Source organism: Amblyraja radiata, chromosome 1, assembly GCF_010909765.2.
Source record: "Amblyraja radiata isolate CabotCenter1 chromosome 1, sAmbRad1.1.pri, whole genome shotgun sequence".
In the NCBI taxonomy this organism is placed as follows: domain Eukaryota; kingdom Metazoa; phylum Chordata; class Chondrichthyes; order Rajiformes; family Rajidae; genus Amblyraja; species Amblyraja radiata.
The window spans coordinates 30,494,330-30,514,139 of NC_045956.1; the positions used below are offsets into that span (position 1 = coordinate 30,494,330).

A 19,810-nucleotide genomic window follows, 5' to 3' on the forward strand; every position below is an offset into this window, starting at 1 on the left:
AAAATATTTGTGTCGTCTGCAAACAAGACCAGCCTCAAGGCATTGGACACATTACAAATGTCGTTTATATACATGATGAATAGTTTTGGACCCAACACTGACCCCTGGGGGACACCACAAGCAATGTCCAAACATGTAGAACTGTAGCTGCCCAGCTTCACAAACTGTTGCCTGTTACTTAAATAGCTTTTTATCCAATCCAGTACTAGACCTCTGATGCCATACCTTTCTAATTTGGAGAGAGAGGGGAGACAAAGGTTACTTGAAGTTAGAGAAGTCAATGTTCATATCGCTGGGGAGTAAGCTGCCCAAGCAAAATATGAGGTGCTGTTCCTCCAATTTGCGTTGGGCCTCACTCTGACAGTGAATCAGGCCCAGAACAAAAAGGTCAATTTGGGAATGGGAGGGGGAGTTAAAGTGTTGAGCATCAGGTAGGTTTAGGCGGACTGAGCGGAGCTGTTCAGTTAGACCTGTTTCCACGCTGTATCACTCAATGACAAAGAAATAGGTCAAGGATAATTGTAATTTACTGAATTATCAAATCGTAATATGTTCAGGTAGCACATCCATCACAAATTGCTATAAATTATATTCATACAAGGTTCAGTCAGAAGCAGATTAATAATTTAGATTAAACAGGAGGAAGATAGCCATGAAAAGGAAGAGATAAAGGGTTAATGCAATAAAACGAGATTACGGAAATATTTGCATCATGAGAGCAGCTTAGTTTCAGATTCATTAATTCCACAAAATCAAGGAAAAGTCATATTTGCACAAAGATTAGAAACAGGATCTAAATTGTGCACGCTAACTTTCAAAGGTGAAATGTACCACACATCTTTATGATTTATTACTTTTCTATAATTAAAGGACCTGTCCCACTTATGCGACTTTTTCGGTGACAGCCGGCACCCGTCATAGGTCATCACTGGTCGCCGAAAATTTTCAACATGTTGAAAATCCAGCGGCGACCAGAACAAGGTACGACTCTTTGGGCGACTACTCACAACCGTACAGTCTTCACCCCGCGACATGTCGCCTGTATGGTCGTGAGTAGTCTCCTAGTTGCCCAAAGAGTCGTAGCGTCTTTCTGGTCGCTGCCGAATTTTCCACATGTTGAAACTTTTCGACGACCTATGACGGGTGCCGGCACTGAGCTGAATGGCAAAGGCTATTATAAAGTTAGATTGGTTTAAAAAAAAATTTGATTTATGAGGCAAGACCTCCACACAAAGTCACTGACTCTCTGTTGACCCAGTCTGAAGAAGTGCCTAGACCCGAAACATCACCCATTCCTTCCCTCCAGAGATGCTGCCTGTTCCGCTGAGTTACTCCAGCATTTTGTGTCTACCTTCAGTTTGAACCTTCCTACACATTGACTCTCTAACATCTTTGTTTCTCCAAATGCGAGTAAATACTCTCCCGAAGAGTCTTCTCCAATGATTTCCCTACCACTGACTTGAGGCTCATCTCTCAGTCTATACATTTCCCAGTTTGTCACCAGCAACCCTAATATACATACACACATACACACACACACACATATATATATATGTGTACAGTATATATACATATACAAACACACACGCATATGTATATATATATGGTATATATACATATACACACACACATACACATACACACATATATACACACACATACACACACACACATAGACACACTCTGATACACACATATACACACATACACACACACAGACACGCAATATATACACATCCACACACACAGACACATATACAAATCCACACATATACACACACATATACACACATAAACCCACACACACATACACACATAAAATGCCTTGGGATTCTCTGTAATCCTACTTGCCAAGCTCGTGCCATGGTCCTTTTAGCTTTGCAAATTCTTCATGTTCTTCCGGCTTTCTTTATAACTTTCAAGTGCTTTAAGGAATATCAAAGGCTAACCAGCTGGTCTCTAACAGTCTCCCATATTTTGCATGGAATATCAGCCCCTGCCAATCTACTCTCCAATTCCTGCCGTATGCTGTTCTAATTATACTTCCTCTGATCTAGTACTTTCATCCGAGGACCAGTCTTCTCCGTACCTCCTCAAAGAATTTCAAGAAGAGGATATTATAGCATAGTTTAAAACGCAAAATTCTGAAAGTAGAATGTTGTAAAGCAAGAATAAAGGGTGGGCCATTTAGGACTGAGATGAGGAAAAACTTTTTCACCCTGAGAGTTGTGAATCTGTGGAATTCTCTGCCGCAGAAGGCAGTGGAGGCCGATTCACTGGATGTATCCAAGAGAGTTGGATATAGCTCTTAGGACCTATGGAATCAAGGGATATGGGGAAAAGGCAGGAACGGGGTACTAATTCTGGATGATCAGCCATGATCATACTGAATGGCGGTGTTGGCTCGAAGGGCCCAATGTCCTGCTCCTGCACCTATTTTCTATGTTTCTATGTTTCTATGTTTCAATAGACAATAGACAATAGTCTATGTCTATGTTATTCTCTACCTGTGGAACACTGCAGGAACACTGCAGGATGAACAAATTTAGATATACTGTATGAGCTGGGTAAGGTTTTCTTTCTTTCCTTGACAGTGGGTTCAGAAGTATAAGATGTAATTTTAAGATCAGAATGTTTCAGTACAGAAATAACAAATAAAGGAAAATGTGGAACTCACCAAGCAAGTGTGATTTTGAATTTAGAGAAATCATCAGGACTGACAATTACAATATTTCAATAAAGATATCAAAGTACAGAGAACAAAAATGCATAATATTAAAAATTGGTAAAAAATATTATAAAGCAAAAAAGTGCCAATAACTGAGAGCTTAAGTGGGAGCTTTGCTGCCCCACGGGTTACAAGATGGAGGTCAACATCAAAACTTCCATTCAAATTGCATGGGTAATGCAGTGAAACATTCCAAGACATTTCACAAGAGTATTATTGAACAGAAATGGACATCACAACCTTGTGCTCCACTTTCCATCCCTGGAGAACCAACCTTCAGTGAATTGAAATGTTGATCATAAGATCATAAGATCATGAGAACATAAGTGATAGGATTAGAAACAGGCCATTCGGCCCATCAAGTCTACTCCGCCATTCAATCATGGCTGATCTGTCTCTCCCTCTTAACCCCACTTCTCCTGCCTTCTCCACGTAACCCCTGACACCCGTACTAATCAAGAATCTATCTATCTCTGCCTTATAAATATCCACTGACTTGGCCTCCACAGCCTTCTGTGGCAAAGAATTCCACAGATTCCCCACCCTCTGATTAAAAAAAATCTTCCTCATCTTCCTAAAAGAATGCCCTTTTAATTATGAGGCTATGACCACCAGGGGCGCCGGGGAGATGGCCAGCCCTGCCGGCAGTCTGTTTGTTTTTTCATCTTTTTGTTATTTTAGTGTTTATTAAAAGTTTGGTTTAATGTTCTTTGGTTTGTTTTATGTGGGGCGGGGGGGGGGGGATCGGGGGAAACTTTTTTTTTCAGGTACTTACCTTCCCGGAGATGTGATCATTTTTCGGATCACATTCTCCGGGCTCTGTGGCCTACCATCGCTGGAGCTAGAAGCCGCCTCGGACTGTCGTGAGCCCCACCACGGGGCGCGGACTTAACATCGGAGCGGATCCCTTTCCTGGGATCGCTCCCACCTGCGGCCTGCGGGCTTACCAACAAGGGCTTGCAGTCTCGGGAGAGGCTAGTCTGAGCTCCAACGCCGCAGAAGGTTCAACCAGCTCGGAAACGAGGTTCGATCGCCCGGCGCGGGGGAGCTGACAACCCCTTGATACGGGAACTGAACGCCTCGACGCAGAGAGGCCGAACGCCACCGGCTACAGGAGTCAAGATCATCCCGTTAACGGGGGCTCGAGGCCCCTGACCAAGGAAGAACACAAGGGAAGGACTTGAACTTTATTTCGCCTTCCATCACAGTGAGGAATGTGTAGGAGTCACTGTGGTGGATGTTCATGTTAAAATGTGTTTTTGGTCTGTTGCTTTTAATTGTATGACTAACCTGGCCAGTGAAATTCCTTGTATGTTGCAAAACATACTTGGCAAATAAAATCTGATTCTGATTTTGATTCTGATTCTGATGACTCCTTGTCTCAGACTCTCCCACTAGTAGAAACATCCTCTCCCCATCTACTCTATCCAAGCCTTTCATTATTCTGCACGTTTCAATGAGGTCCCCCTTCATTCTTCTAAACACCAGCAAGTACAGGCTCAGTGCCGTCAAACGCTCATCATATGTTAACCTACTCATTCCTGGGATGATTCATGCAAACCTCCTCTGGAGCCTTTTCAGAGTCAGCACATCGTTCCTCAGATATAGTGCCCAAAATTGCTGATAATATTCCACATGGCGAAATATATCACCATATTCATTAAGCCAGCATAGGCTTTGGTCGTCTAAGATGAAGACCTCAAACCCAACACAAAGCTCATGGTCTACCAGGTAGCAATGATTCCTGCCCTGATGCACATTCTGAGATAAGGACGACTTATAGCAGGCATGTCAAAGCCTTGTGTAATGCCACCTATTATGTCCACTGACAGGATAGAACCAGAGTGCTTTCCCTGCAACATCCCCAGCTTTACACTGAGCCAATGAAGACAGGTCACCAAGTCATTTGCGCATCTGACAAGGGGAATATAGTGGAAACTCTTCAAGGATGTTCTCAAACTGTTGTGCAAAAATGTATTGAAGTACAACAACTCTTAGGAATCATTGACCTGTAACTGATCAAAATGGACGGAGAACATTTGGGGTGGCGTTGAAAGCATGCAAAAGATTCTCATTGAAAGCATGCGAAAGATTCTCATTGAAAGCATGCAAAAGATCAGTAAAAAGGCTGGGAAGGAGCACGCCATCTTAAAAACAGTCCACTCACTCATTCCGACAAGCACTCCACTCGACAGAGCCTCAACAAAACCCATTGAACCAACAGAACTGAGTGGACGCACTTACAGCCCTCCCTGAGAATGAGTAGACACAGTGAGTGGTGAATCTGTGGAACTCTCTGCCACAGAGGTAGTTGGGGCCAGTTCATTGGCTATATTTAAGAGGGAGTTAGATGTGGCCCTTGTGGCTAAAGGGATCAGGGGGTATGGAGAGAAAGGTGGTACAGGATACGGAGTTGGATGATCAGCCATGATCATATTGAATGGCGGTGCAGGCTGGAAGGGCCGAATGGCCTACTCCTGCACCTATTGTCTATGTTTCTATGTTTCTATGACACAATCTTGGCCACGTCACCCATTATTATCACAAACAATATTTGAGGCTTTGGAATACTTCACCGGGGTCATTGAGAACTCGATGCAGTTTGCATCTGTTGCAAGGTGCACTGAGGTGCATCTGGAAATTGGACTGAGCTCCATTTATGACCTTTCCACTTCCACCTCGTTGTAGGCTCGGAAAGACACTGGTGAAACCACTGATGACCACTGCTGTGGTCAAGATGGCCAGCGGCATCCTTTCTCTCATCTCCATTGAAAAGGAAGACTAACAAAAGGAAGACTAAAGGAAGACTCCCACTAGTGGGAGAGTCTAGGACTAGTGGTCGTAGCCTCAGAATTAAAGGATTTGTTTTAGGAAGGAGATGAGGATGAATTTATTTGGTCAGAGGGTGGTGACTCTGTGGAATTCTTTGCCACCAGAAGGCTGCGGAAGCCATGTCAGTGGATATTTTTAAGGCAGAGATAGATAGATTCTTGATTAGCACGGGTGTCAGGGGTTATGGGGAGAAGGCAGGAGAATGGGGTTAGGAGGGAGAGAAAGATCAGCCATGATTGAATGGCGGAGGAGACTTGATGGGCCGAATGGCCTAATTCTGCTCCTATCACTTATGATCTTATGATCAATGATTGCCTGCTGCTGTTTTTCTGTTTCTTTCCTGTGCACTACAAATTTCAATCTCCAGAGAAACATAGCAATGAAAAGAGACCCTCCAGCATACCAACCCCACACTGGCTATCAGCCGTTCATTTACACTAATCAATGTAATTTTCATTTTCTACTCTTTGCCTCATGTTTGTCAACAAATTCAGAATGGCAAGGACATGAAGCCTGATGGTTCACAACTCGTCCTTCTGAATCAGATTGGTAAATGATGGGATATCTGTCAGACAGATCGAAAACAATAATTTCTATCTGTCTATTGTATGATTCTTTAATAATTGGTGTAGCTGCAGTCTACAGAATAGACAGTCTTGTCAAAGAGGAATATGCAGCAGAATCCTTCAGAAATCAACAAAATTACTGCGGAACAATGTAGACAAGATGATTTTTATCATCCTTACTATGTCTCTCTCTCTCTATCTCCCTCCTATATAGGCAGTGAAGGCAAGACTCAAAAATATAAGTAGTGTCTTTGTAATAGACACCCAGAGAGTTGCGAATCTGTGGAATTCTCTACCACAGAAGGCAGTGGAGGCCAATTCACTGGATGTTTTCAAGAGAGAGATGGATATAGCTCTTAGGGCTAATGGAATCAGGGGAGAAAAAAGTACTGGAGAAACTCAGCGGGTGAGGCAGCATCTATGGAGCGAAGGAAATAGGCAACGTTTTGGGCCAAAACCCTTCTTCAGACTGATGTAGGGTGGAGGGGGGGGGGGGGGGGAGAAGAAAGGAAGAGGAGGAGCCAGAGGGCTAAGGGAGACCTGAGAAGAGGAGGAGACAATAAGGGCTACCGGAAATTGGAGAAGTCAATGTTCATGCCATTGGGGTGTAAACTGCCCAAGCGGAATATGAGGTGCTGCTCCTCCAATCAAAGGATATGGGGAGAAAGCAGGGACGGGATAATGAATTATGATGATCAGCCATAATTATATTGAATGGCCTACTCCTGCACCTAATTTTTATGTTTCTGATAGAAAGAGAAGCCAGAAATCTAAGATTTCGTGGCTTTTATTATGTGCCTTGATTGCTGTGTTATTAAGTGATTCAGGTCAGAAAGACAGAAAGTCACCTTAATTCAATGACACATGGAATGTTTCCAAACAAAACTGAAGTCAGATCTTGGTGTGAACTATCTATTTTCAGTCAGTGATCCATCACTGGACTATCCTCAGTGATTACAATGTAGAGGTTGAAATTGGTCTTCTGGAAATACACAATCCAAGTAATAATGCAGGACTAATTCACATATTTTCCTTTGGAAGCAACAAGCAAAGCAGGCAGAATATAAAACAGACTCTCTTACCAAGAGTAAAGGAATCAAGAACCAGAGGAGGTAGACACAAAAATGCTAGAGAAACTCAGCGGGTGAGGCGTTTCGGCCGAAACGTCACCTATTCCATCGCTCCATAGATGCTGCCTCACCCATTGAGTTTCTCCAGCATTTATGTCGACCTTCGATTTTTGCAGCATCTGCAGTTCTTTCTTAAAGAACCAGAGGACGTAGGTTTAAGGTGAGAGGGGAAAGATTTAATAGATAGCTGGGAGGAAACTTTATCCACGTATGGAAGGAAGTGAATAGAATAAGGGATGAGAAGATGCATGGAGGAGTAAAGAAAGAAAGGGATAAGAATTAGTGAGGGTAAGGTTAGGGAGAAAGAAGGGAAGGAAGGAGAAAAAGAGAAAGAAGAAATGGAGCCCCAAATGGGTTGAAAACAAAATTACCAGATTCCCAGCAATCAGATCAACCTACTTTTAAAATTTGTTTGGCAGACAATTGATAATGTTGAATTGTCGAACTAAGAGGCGATCCAGATTATATATTTTGTGTTGCACTATTAACAACTGCAAAATAAATTAAATCGACACAAAGGAGATAACATAGAGTGCTGGAGCAGCTCAGCAAGTCAGGAAGCACCTCCAGAGAACATGGACAAGTGATGTTTCAAGTCGGCACTCTTCTCCAAACAAACCGGCTGGCTGAGCTGATAACACATTGAGAACATAAATCATGGTAGACACAAAATGCTGGAGTAACTCAGCAGTACAGGCAGAATTTCTGGAGAGAAGGATTGGGTGACATTTTGGGTCGGGACCCTTCTCCAGTCTGAAGAAGGGTCTCTACCTGGAACGTCACTCATTCCTTCTCTCCAGAGATGCTGCCCGTCCTGCTGAGTTACTCCAGCATTTTGTGTTCAGTGTTTCGTGACCCATGTCACAGAACTACATGAAATTTTCACATATTGTGTAAAAAAATTATATAAATCACCCCTGAAACTCGTCATGAACAAGATTTGCACAATTTTATTAAATTAGAGAAAAAACGGATATATTTCGGGTATTTTTAGTCCAATCAAAGCACGTTTAACATTGAGTTGTCTGCCAGTTGGCCAATCACGCGCTTTGTTTCAGGCTAGCACACAACATAGCTGAGAGGGCTTCACTGATGCCTGTTTTACTGGAGATTCCGATGAAGGTTCTTTGTCGTGGAAACTAGCAGCAGGGTAATTGAATTTCGTGAGAAAAGCATTAAGAAGTCTGAAAAGCGTGCAGCTCAGTGGATAGAAGTGGAAGAAAGTCTTGAAAGCAAAGTCCCTGCAACACAAAGTTGTGAAACTTTGTGAATCAACTCAAACTGAAAGGTAAGATCTAAAGTCTGAATTTATGAAAATTAATCTGTATGGACTTTAATTAATTTAATTGCACCCTTTATAATGTGAAAAAATAAGATTTGGAGGCTGTACATTCACTCATTCATTCACTCACTCATGCATTCATTCACTCACTCATTCATTCATTCCTTCATTCATTAATTCATTCACTCACGCATTCATTCATTCACTCACTCACTCATTCATTCATTCATTCACTCACTCACTCACTCATTCATTCACTCACTCACTCATTCATTCATTCACTCATTCACTTATTCATTCATTCATGAAGTTGAGGGCCTAAACTATATGTATCAATAACAAGGTAAATTAAACATTTTCACTAATGCCAGCTTGTTGTAGAGTAATAAGTCTTAATCATCTAATCTCGGAGCTGTCGGCGATAACTTACTGGGAAAAGCTGCTCCGATCGCGGGGCCTATGTATTTAAGATAGTGAAGCCGTGGTCTCAATTAAAAAGCGGCCGATTTGCGAACGTGGAGCCGCGGAACTTCTCCATGGGCGGGGGGGGGGAGGGAGGGGGTGTACATAGTGCCGTCCGTAGCGGCCGTTTTCAGGAAAACGGAGGAATATATCTATCTGCAATGTATATAGGTATAATAATATATTATATTATTGTGTTATTATACCTATATTACTATCTGGAATATATATAGGTATAATATATTATATTATTATATATATATTATATTATTATACCTATATTACTATCTGGAATATATATAGGTATGATATATAGTTTAAATGGACTGCAACACGGATATAGGCTGCCCATCGTGTAATATGGGCATTGGCCACTAGATGGCGCTTACTTTCCCGATCTCATTTTCTAATTAGTTTAATTAATTAATGTGCAACTTTCGGCAATGACGAGTTATGACTTCCTTCTCAATTATATTTCATCTAGATCTGTGGAAAATTTCATGTAGTTTGGTGACTTGGGTCACGAAAACAGATTTCTACACACTTTTTTTAATGCTCGGCCCACAGCCTAAATGTGATACCTCAGTTATTTCTTTTTAATTACTTTGCAAACATTTTTAAACACCTGTTTTCGATTTTTTATTATGGGGTATTGTGTGTAGATTGATGATAAAAAAAATGAATGAATCCATTTTAGAATAAGGCTGGAACGTAACAAAATGTGGAAAAAATGAAGTGGTCTGAATACTTTCTGAATGCGCGGTAGATTATATATGTATGTATATATGTGTGTATATATATTATGTACATGCAAAACACAAACAATAATAGTCTATGTAGTTCAGAGCTTATTTGAGGTTGTGGTGTTTAATAGCCGAATGGCTGTAGGGAAGTAGCTGTTCCTGAACCTGGACATTATAATTTTCAGGTTCCTGTACCTTCTTCCCGATAGCAGGGTGGAAATGAGTGTGTGGCCATGGTGGTGTGGGTCTCTGATGATGCTGGCTGCCTCTTTGAGGCAGCGACTCCAGTTTGATGGTGGGGAGGTCAGAACCCGTGATGGACTGGGTAGTGTTCACAACTTTTTACAGTCTCTTTGCTCCTCGGCATTCAAGTTAGGCATCTGGTTCACAAAGGAAAGGGAGGGAAATCTGCCAACGACAGCTGAATTGCCCCATATGTAACCCCAGGCCCATTCCTCATGTCCACAAACTACGCACTAGGAGCAAATTACTGTAGCCAATCACCATACCAAGGACGTCTTTGCTATGTGGTAAGAACCCCGTGCAGTTACGGGGAAAATGTGGCAACACCATACATACAGAACACAAGGTGAGGAATACACCCATGTCACTAGTGCCTAGAAGTAGCAGCTCAACTAGCCAGATCACTCTGCCACCCATAATCACGCCACATCATTATGTAATTCACATACATCAACCCTCAAGTCCTTCCAAATACCAACATTTACAAGTCATGGTTTAGTTTAACTTAGCGATACAGCGCGGAAACAGGCCCTTGGGCCCACCGAGTCCGTACTGACCAGCAATCCCCGCACTCTAACACTACTCTACACACAGTAGGGACAATTTACATTTATACCAAGCCAATTAACCTACAAATCTGTACGTCTTTGGAGTTTGGGAGGAAACCGAAGATCTCGAAGAAAACTGACGCAGGTCACGGGGAGAACGTACAAACTCCGTACAGACAGCACCCGGGTCTTTGGCGCTGCATTCACTGTAAGGCAGCAACTCTACCACCGCGCCACCGTGACGCCCTTTCTTTTGTTGGGTGACTATTTAGCATGTAGGAGTCTGGTTCATTATTTGAATTAACCAGACAAATCGCTCCACCAACGAAGAACAGCCATGCATCATCACCCACAGCAGCGAGAAAGAGCTATCAACCTGTCGGTCCTGTCCGTGGTCGGGCCGGGTGAGGTCGCTTGAAAAATATTTGACTTTTCAACTACAAAACTGGGCAACATCACAATTCTCCATCCACTGCCACCTTGTTTTTTGTTCATTTAATCCGTACAGGTCTCTTTGCAACTTTTTGCAGCAGTTTAACTTTTCCTCCCAGCATTGCCAAACAAACCATTAAAGCTCGTCCGCTCAACTAAGATTTAAATTGGGATTTCTCTTAGCTGAGTGATCCTTCAAACACCATTAGTTATAACCCAGCCTCAGTGATAAGGTCAAAACTGCTAATGTCTGACACTCAGTAGCAAAAATTATTAAATATATTTCTGGAAAACAAATTCATTTCAGTTAAGAATCTTTCATCAACTTATACAACTCTCACCAACTTCCACAGATCTGCTGTAAAATGCATTTTATCGGGATGCATCACAGCACAGTTTAAGAACAGCTCCACCCAAGACAGCATGAAATTGCAGAAAATTGTGGACACAGTCCAGACCATCTCACAAACCAAGATGTGACTCCATTTATACCTCACGCTGCCTCGGCAAGGCCAGCAGCATAATCAAGGATGTGTCGCACCCTGGCCACTCCCTCTTCTCCCCTCTCCCATCGGGCAAAAGGTACAGAAGTGTGAAAACGCACACCTCCAGATTCAGGGACAGTTTCTTCCCAGCTGTTATCAGGCAGCTGAATCATCCTACCACAACCAGAGAGCAGTGTTGAACTACTATCTACCTCACCGGAGACCCTTGGACTATCTTTGATTGGACTTTACTGGCTTTATCTTGCACTAAATGTTATCATGTTATCTCCTTATCAGGTATCTGTACACTATGGCTCGATTGTAATCATGCATTATCTTTCCACTGACAGGTTAGCACGCAACAAAAACTTTTCACTGTACCTTGGTACACGTGACAATAAACTAAAATAAACGAATGAAAATAAATGGTTCAAATTGAAGTATAACTTTTTGCCTTTGACGAATGAAAGAATATCAGTCAAAAATCAGCTCCTCGTTTTGCTGTGTTTTTGTTGGCTTCATCACTTCACTGTGCTAGTTACAAACACAGCTAACATCTCAGCCAGCGTAGAGTATTTTGTCTCTTTCTGTTGCACATGTAATGTGCAGCATTCTGTCTTGATGTCTTTACTATTACTTGACAACTTAAAAAGAATAACTGGGTCAGTCCCATTTTACTGTATTCGATATGGAACATTTTTGTGGTCAAATGGTGATGATGAAATTATCTGAACCAGAGTTAAAAACAATACAGAAAAGGTTTTGCTGGCGACAGACACAGCTGACTTCTCGTCCTGGCAATTTAGATTATAAACAGGGCTTAAATGCAGAATGAAAATTAAAACTGCAGGTGATGATAACCTGAAATGCAAACACAAATAGCTGGAAACACGCAGCAGGTCTGGCAGCCTCCGTGGAAGGAGGAACAGAATTAACATTTCAAGTCGGGAATTCTTCGTCGGATTTTCTGACAAAGAATCATTACTCTGTTTCTCTTTCCAAACATGTTGCTTGACCCGCTGAGTGTTTGCAACAGTTTCCGTTTATCTATGCGTGTTCAAATCAAGTTTTATTTTGCTATTACAATGTGGCGGCCATATGTTTTAAATAAATCGAGTCAAAAATCGTATGCCAAACAGCAAAGTGAGGAATTTCAGACAACTTTAATGAAAGAAAAATGCGGTGTTTCTGTTCACTTGCGGAGAGTTGAGAATTAAACCTAATCAAGGAGATTGCATTCCACTCTTTTTCATGCCGAGAGTTGTGAGTCTGTGTAATTCTCTGCCTCAGAGGGCGGTGGAGGCCGGTTCTCTGGATACTTTCAAGAGAGAGCTAGATAGGGCTCTTAAAGATAGCGGAGTCAGGGGATATGGGGAGAAGGCAGGAATGGGGTACTGATTGGGGATGATCAGCCATGATCACATTGAATGGCGGTGCTGGCTCGAAGGGCCGAATAGCCTACTCCCGCACCTATTGTCCGTTGTCTAATTCAATATTTGTGATTGTGAGAGAGTCAGAATAACGAATGATAACTTTCTAAAACTGCACAATTGTAGGATCATTTCACCCACTTGCTCGGAATAATTTTACAGGCCAACAATACCACATGAGGTTTTCAATATCAGAATTGCAGGTTGGAAATTTGAACAAACGTCATCCATGTCTCCGTGACTATTCATGGCCACTCCCCAACAGACAAGACTCCCTGGGGAAAATGGACTCATAAAATTACCTCTTGGAAATCAAGTATTGTGGTCAGTGATCCTTACAAGGTGCTCCATATACAGAGATCCACCCGCCTCCGCACCTGAAGTCCAATACTGCCGTTTACTCCAAATAAAGTAAGTTCAGCCGCATTTTTGAGAAATAGAATTGACAAGCTAAGAGCAAAGGTGTTAAAGTTAGGCTGATACTACGTGGTGTTCTTTGAGTGCAATGGATATTAGCAGCTTCATTAGGTAAAGGAAGTTATGATAAGCTACATTTTTGATCCTGCTCCTGGCTCACTAATCTTGTCATGGGCGGCAGTGTGGCGCAGTGCCAGAGACCCAGGTTCGATCCCAACCTTGGGTGGTGTCTGTGTGGAGTTTGCATGTTCTTCCCGTCGCCGCATGGGTTCCCTCAGTGTGCTGGGCTGTCGCTCACATCCCAAAGAACATACGGGTTTGTAGGTTCATCGGCTGCTGTAAATTGGCCCTGGTGTGCAGGGAGTGAATGAGAAAGTGGGGTAACTTTCCTGCTCGACGATCGGTGTGGACTCAGTGGGCCAAAGTGTTTGTTTCTATGCTGAAAATAGACACAAAAAAGCTGGAGTAACAGTGGGTCAGACAGCATCTCTGGAGAAACGGAATAGGTGAGGTTTAGGTTCGAGACCCTTCTTCAGTCTGAAAACGGGTCTCGACCTGAAACACCACCTATTCCTTTTCTCCAGAGATGCTGCCTGTCCCGCTGAGTTACTTCACCTTTGTTTTACAATACAATACAAATTTATTCACCACATGCACCAACTAAGGCACAGTGAAATGAATTTGCCATTTTTGCCACAAAATGTCTATCTTCGGTCTAAACCACCATCTGCAGTTCCTTCCTGCACACTTGTTTCTATGCTGTGTCTCTAAACTAAACTAAACCAAATTGAAGAATGAGCCCAGATACACCAACTCTAGAAACACAAGTCTGGATGGAAGCAGAAACAAAAGGCAGGAGCAAAGAATTCAGTCACGGCATTCATGATTACTAATTTCAAACCTGAATCTTAGACACAAAGATACTTTTTTTAATCTGTCACATTGCCTGTTGCATTGTTCTGAGATTAATACTATCTCCTCAAACATCAGGACAAGTTGAAAGAACATAGAGTTCTAACATTCCTACCAATTGTTCTGCTCTCTCCCCACCCCCAGAAAAAGAAAGTGAAAACATAACATTAAGTTTCTGCACAACGTATTTAAGTGCTGGAAGCTAACAAGTAATAAACGGAACTCAGAACTCCATGTTCTGGAGATCTGAAAATGTATTAATAGTACCTTTGGAAGTAAAACATATTGCAGATATTTGGTCAGAAATGTCGACGAATCGTCAAAATGTTCCTAAAACAATCAATTCCAACTAAATAACTGACACCTGACAAGTATATTGCATGATTGTTGTGAATGTGTTAAAAATAATTTATCTTCATTAGAAACGCGTTTACCTTCTCTGGCTTTGGAAACTTCATTCTTTTCAAACAGCAAGTACCGAGGGCTTTCGGGAAGGAAGGGCAGAACAGCAAGTTGTACCAGGGCCGGAACTGCATTTAGTCCGAACAGTATAGGCCAACCGAACTCCTTAAAAATACAGGAAAAAAAATCACACAACGTTACACCCAGAAGAATATCAAGCAGTATAGACAATAGACAATAGGTGCAGGAGTAGGTCATTCGGCCCTTCAAGCCAGCACCGCCATTCGATATGATCATGGTTGATCATCCCCAATCAGTCCCTTGTTCCTGACTCCACCATATTCAGGATCCCTATTTAGCTGTCTCTTGAAAGTATTCAGAGAACCGGCCTCCACCGCCCTCTGAAGAAGAGAATTCCACAGACTCACCACTCTCTGTGTGAAAATGTGTTTCCTCATCTCCATTCTAAATGGCTTAACCCTTTTTCATAAACTGTGGCCCCTGGTTCTGGACTCCCCCCAACATCGGGAACATGTTTCCTGCCTCTAGCGTGTCCAAACCCTTAATAATCTTATATGTTTCAATAAAACTACCTCTCATCCTTCTAAACTCCAGAGTATACAAGCCCAGCCGCTCCATTCTCTCAGCATATGATGGTCCCGCCATCCCGGGAATTAACCTTGTAAACCTACGCTGCACTCCCTCAATAGCAAGAATATCCTTCCTCAAATTAGGGGACCAAAACTGCACACAATACTCCAGGTGTGGTCTCACTAGGGCCCTATACAACTGCAGAAGGACCTCTTTGCTCCTCAAGTTCAAGTTCAAGTTCAAGTGAGTTTATTGTCATGTGTCCCTGTATAGGACAATGAAATTCTTGCTTTGCTTAAGCACACAGAAAATAGTAGGCATTTACTACAAAACAGATAAATGTGACCATATACCATGATATATATATATACACACATGAATAAATAAACTGATAGTGCAAATAACAGAAAGTGGTTGGTAATAATCAGAGTTTTGTCCGAGCCAGGTTTAATAGCCTGATGGCTGAGGGGAAGTAACTATTCCTGAACCTGGTTGTTGCAGTCTTCAGGCTCCTGTACCTTCTACCTGAAGGTAGCAGGGAGATGAGTGTGTGGCCAGGATGGTGTGGGTCTTTGATGATACTGCCAGCCTTTTTGATACTGCCAGCCTCCTATACTCAACTCCTCTTTTTATGAAGGCCAGCTTTCTTCACTGCCTGCTGTACCTGCATGCTTACTTTCATTGACTGATGACCAAGGGTCCCCCAGATCCTGTTGTACTTCCCCTTTTCCCAACTTGACACAATTTAGATAATAATCTGCCTTCCTGTTTTTGCTACCAAAATACCAGTAATAGGTCAAAAGTTCATAAGCTCATAAGGACAGGGAGTTGGATTAAGCCATTCGGACCATTAAGTCTACTCCGCCATTCAATCATGGCTGATCTATCTCTCCCTCCTAACCCCATTCTCCTGCCTTCTCCCCATAACCTCTAATCAAGAATCTAAATATCATTCAGTCGAATACTATAAATAATTGGAGACAATGGCAAGAAATACTCAGCAAGTCGGGTGGCATCTGTGGAGAGAGAAGCCAGATAATATTTCAGATCAATGACCTTTCATCAGAATGGGAAAATGATAAAACAGACTTGAGGGGGGTGGTGTGGGAGATGGTATAGAGGACAGATATTTGATTTTTGACAATACATAAATATATGGTTTAAAAAATAGCTTTCAAAGTTCTAGTAATTGAGCATAATGGAAATTTAAAACCCTTTTACATATATATATGCAAGTCTGATCTTGACCACTTCCTGGTGTTCTTGTTGTTCCTGTTTTCTAAAATATTGATTTTAGAAAAAACACTGCCACTTACGGCTGTGATTTTTGGACATCTTAATCAGAGTCCCCCTCTGCTGCGTAGGACAAGAGGATTTTTCCCATTGATGAAAAATAAAAGAGTTATTAGTGTTTATAAAATGTTGAGATTCTCGAAGGCCACGCCCCTTCCGGAGGGACTATAAAACCCGGATGTGTTGAGTGCCTCAGTCAGTCTCTGCAAGATGGGGGAGCGAGAGGGTCATGTCTCTCCGTCTGAGCTGTGAATAACACTGAACACATGTCTACTAAACTGCGAGTGGTTTTACTGACCTGTCAGTGGCGTTAATGTGGTTTGAAAATATAGTTTGGAAATGCTAAAGCTGTGTTGCCTTTGGTTTGGAAATGCTAAAGTGTGTTGCCTTTGGTTTGGAAATGCTAAAGTTGCCTTGCCTAGTTAAAGTTGCCTTGCCCAATTAAAGTTGCCTTGCCCAATTAAAGTTGCCTTGTCTAATTAAAGTTCCCTTGTCTAATTAAAGTTGCCTTGCCTAATTAAAGTTGCCTTGCCTAATTAAAGTTGCCTTGCCTTCTATATAATTAAAAGCCTAATTTTGAACACTTCCTGTTTGTGCTTTATATTGATTTTAGAATAAAACGCTACCACGTATGGCTGTAATTTTTGGCCATCTTACTCAGTCCCCCTCCGCTCATCAGGTGCCGAGGATTTTCCCATCGATGAAAAATAAGAGTTATTAGTGTTTAAAAAATGTTGAGATTCTCTCTCCTGTCAATCACGCCGAAGGTCATGCCCCTCTCGAGGGAGGGGAGAGGGATGATAAAACCCAAAAGTGTGGGCGTGGCTCAGTCTCTGCAAGCTGGAGGAGGGAGAGGTCTTAACTCGCTGTCTTTAGTGGCCTTGCACCCTGCTTGAAATGGTATGAAACTGCACTTGAATTTGGTGGCCTTGTACCCTGCTTGAAGTGGTAAGAAACTGCACTTGCATTTGGTGGCCTTGTACCCTGCTTGAAATGGAATTTCAAGGAATAGCCATGAGTCAACTGCCAGCCCACCAGCCATGAGTGAGTGAGCAGCCAGCACAACAGGCTTGAGTGACTGAGCCGCCAGCCCAAGAATCCATTCGGCCCACAATGTCCACACTAGCTCTCTGGAAACCTGTCCCTTCAGCCCACAACACCCATACTAGCCCTCCAGAAAACCCTTCTTCAGACAAAGAGTCTGGTGAAGATGAGGATTCAGATGAAGAAGGGTCTCAACCCAAAACGTCACCCATTCCTTCTCTCCAGAGATGCTGCCTGTCCCGCTGAGCTACTCCAGCATTTTGTTTCTACCTTTGGTTCAAACCAGTGTCTGCAGTTCCTTCCTACACATATGGTAAACCTGTACACCATTCTGTTATCTCAGCACTTTTTCTTAGACAGTTAGCGTTTGAGAATATCAAGACCCTCCTGGATAATTCCAACTGTGGTAAACCAGCATGGTAATCTGCATCTCAAACTTATTAATAATACTTAATGCAGTTCAGTATCTCAAACATGGGGTCAAGGAAAGAGAGTCCATGTCACGGCCCTGTTTCCACCAATCTTTCCACCACCACGCACAAGAAGCGACAAGACAGACACCATTGTATGCAGATGTCGAGACGTTTGTTCAGCTCTGGCTGAACAACTTCTAATCTTGTGTGTGGACTCGATAAGAAGAAGATCTCAAACATGAATGAAGGGACAATGAATATCGACTTATAGTTCTTAGTAACATAATGTGGATCACATTCAATGTAAACGCAACACTCACCAGTGACAATTCAGACAATAAGCATATTAACAAATAAATAATAATACACTTGAAAATAAGATCATTATACTGCATAAGTGATACTTCAGAAAAGCTATGAATCTTAAAATTAAAGTTGCAACTGGTGCAACATTTTATATCAAACTAAATTCTGAGATCTTCCATTTAATCATTATCAAATTTAAGTTCAATTGCTTGTCATGAAATTTACACTGAAACTGAACAGATTGGCCTTCAATTTCCTCATCATTTCCTTTATATTCTTGTGGGAACATGATCACTTTAAACCAGCAAGGGCTGAAGAAGGGTCGAGACTCGAATCGTCACCTATCCATGTTCTCCAGAGATGCTGCCTGATCCATTGAGTTACTCCAGCATTTTTGTGTCTTTCATTGGTAAATCAGCATCTGCAGTTCCTTGATAGACACAAAATGCTGGAGTAACTCAGCAGGATCGGCAGCATCTCTGGAGAGAAGGAATGGATGACGTTTCAGGTCGAGACCCTTCTTCGGACGGGCCTCAACCCGAAACGTAAGTGTGAAGAAGGCTCTCCAGAGATGCTCCCCATCCAGCTGAGTTACTCCAGCATTTTGTGTCTCTCTTTGGTTTAAACCAGCTTCTGCAGTTCCGTTCTACACATTTAGCCTGCAGTTCCTTATTTCTACATACCCTGAAAGAGAATGCCGCAGGTTTTCCACTCCCGAAAATCAATTCCTTAAATTCCCATGGCATTTTGGGGGTTTTCTTCAAGCAATCTTGAGGGTCTTAAAGAAGATTGCAATTGCAATCTTGACCTTACCCTTCCATATCACTTTGTCTCCCTCTCCCCTGACGCGCAAGAAGGGACTCGACCCAAAACATCACCCATTCCTTCTCTCCAGAGATGCTGCCTGTGCTGCTGGGTTACTCCAGCATTTTGTGTCTATCTCATGTCTATGGACTCTGTATTAGCAAGTTTTAAGCCAATTTTCTTTGGGAATAGGGGGCAGTTCATCAAACTATGTCTTCAACTGGTCTATCCCTTCTACTGGTCATTACAAACCACAAGGAGCACACTGTTGGTTTTCCAGAAGTAAGTTTGACATTCCCTTGGGCCCCCACAACTGCGTGAAACAGTTGCCATTTATTTGAAACAGCCTGAAGAACCACAGGAATACTTTGTGTAGGATGCTGGTTTCAACCAAAGAGAGACACAAAAAGCTGGAGTAAATCAGCGGGACAGACAGCATCTCTGGAGAGAAGGAAAATGGGTGAGGTTTCCGATCAAGACCCTTTTTCATACTGAGAGTCTGGGGAAAGGGGAACGATAGATATAGACGGTGATGTAGAGAACCATAGAACAAACGAATGAAAGATACGCAAAAAAAGTGACGATGATAAAGGAAACAGGCCATCGTTAGCTGTGTGCTAGGGGAAAACAAGTCACAGACAATGAGACTCAACAAGAAGAGTTTGAAGCTGGTACGACATGGGTGGGGGAGGGTTGGAGAGAGGGGGGGATGCAAGGGTTACTTGAAGTTAGAGAAATCAATATTCA

General features: G+C 42.4%; 1 protein-coding gene across 1 annotated transcript in view; it reads right to left on the reverse strand.

The window, feature by feature from the left end:
• LOC116985621 (solute carrier family 2, facilitated glucose transporter member 9-like) overlaps window positions 1-19,810 on the reverse strand; it is a 210,570-nt gene that overhangs the window by 75,733 nt on the left and 115,027 nt on the right. The window contains exon 7 of the mRNA XM_033040892.1: window positions 14,645-14,777. Within this exon, the coding sequence (XP_032896783.1) occupies window positions 14,645-14,777 (133 nt within the window). The remainder of the gene's footprint in view (window positions 1-14,644; window positions 14,778-19,810) is intronic.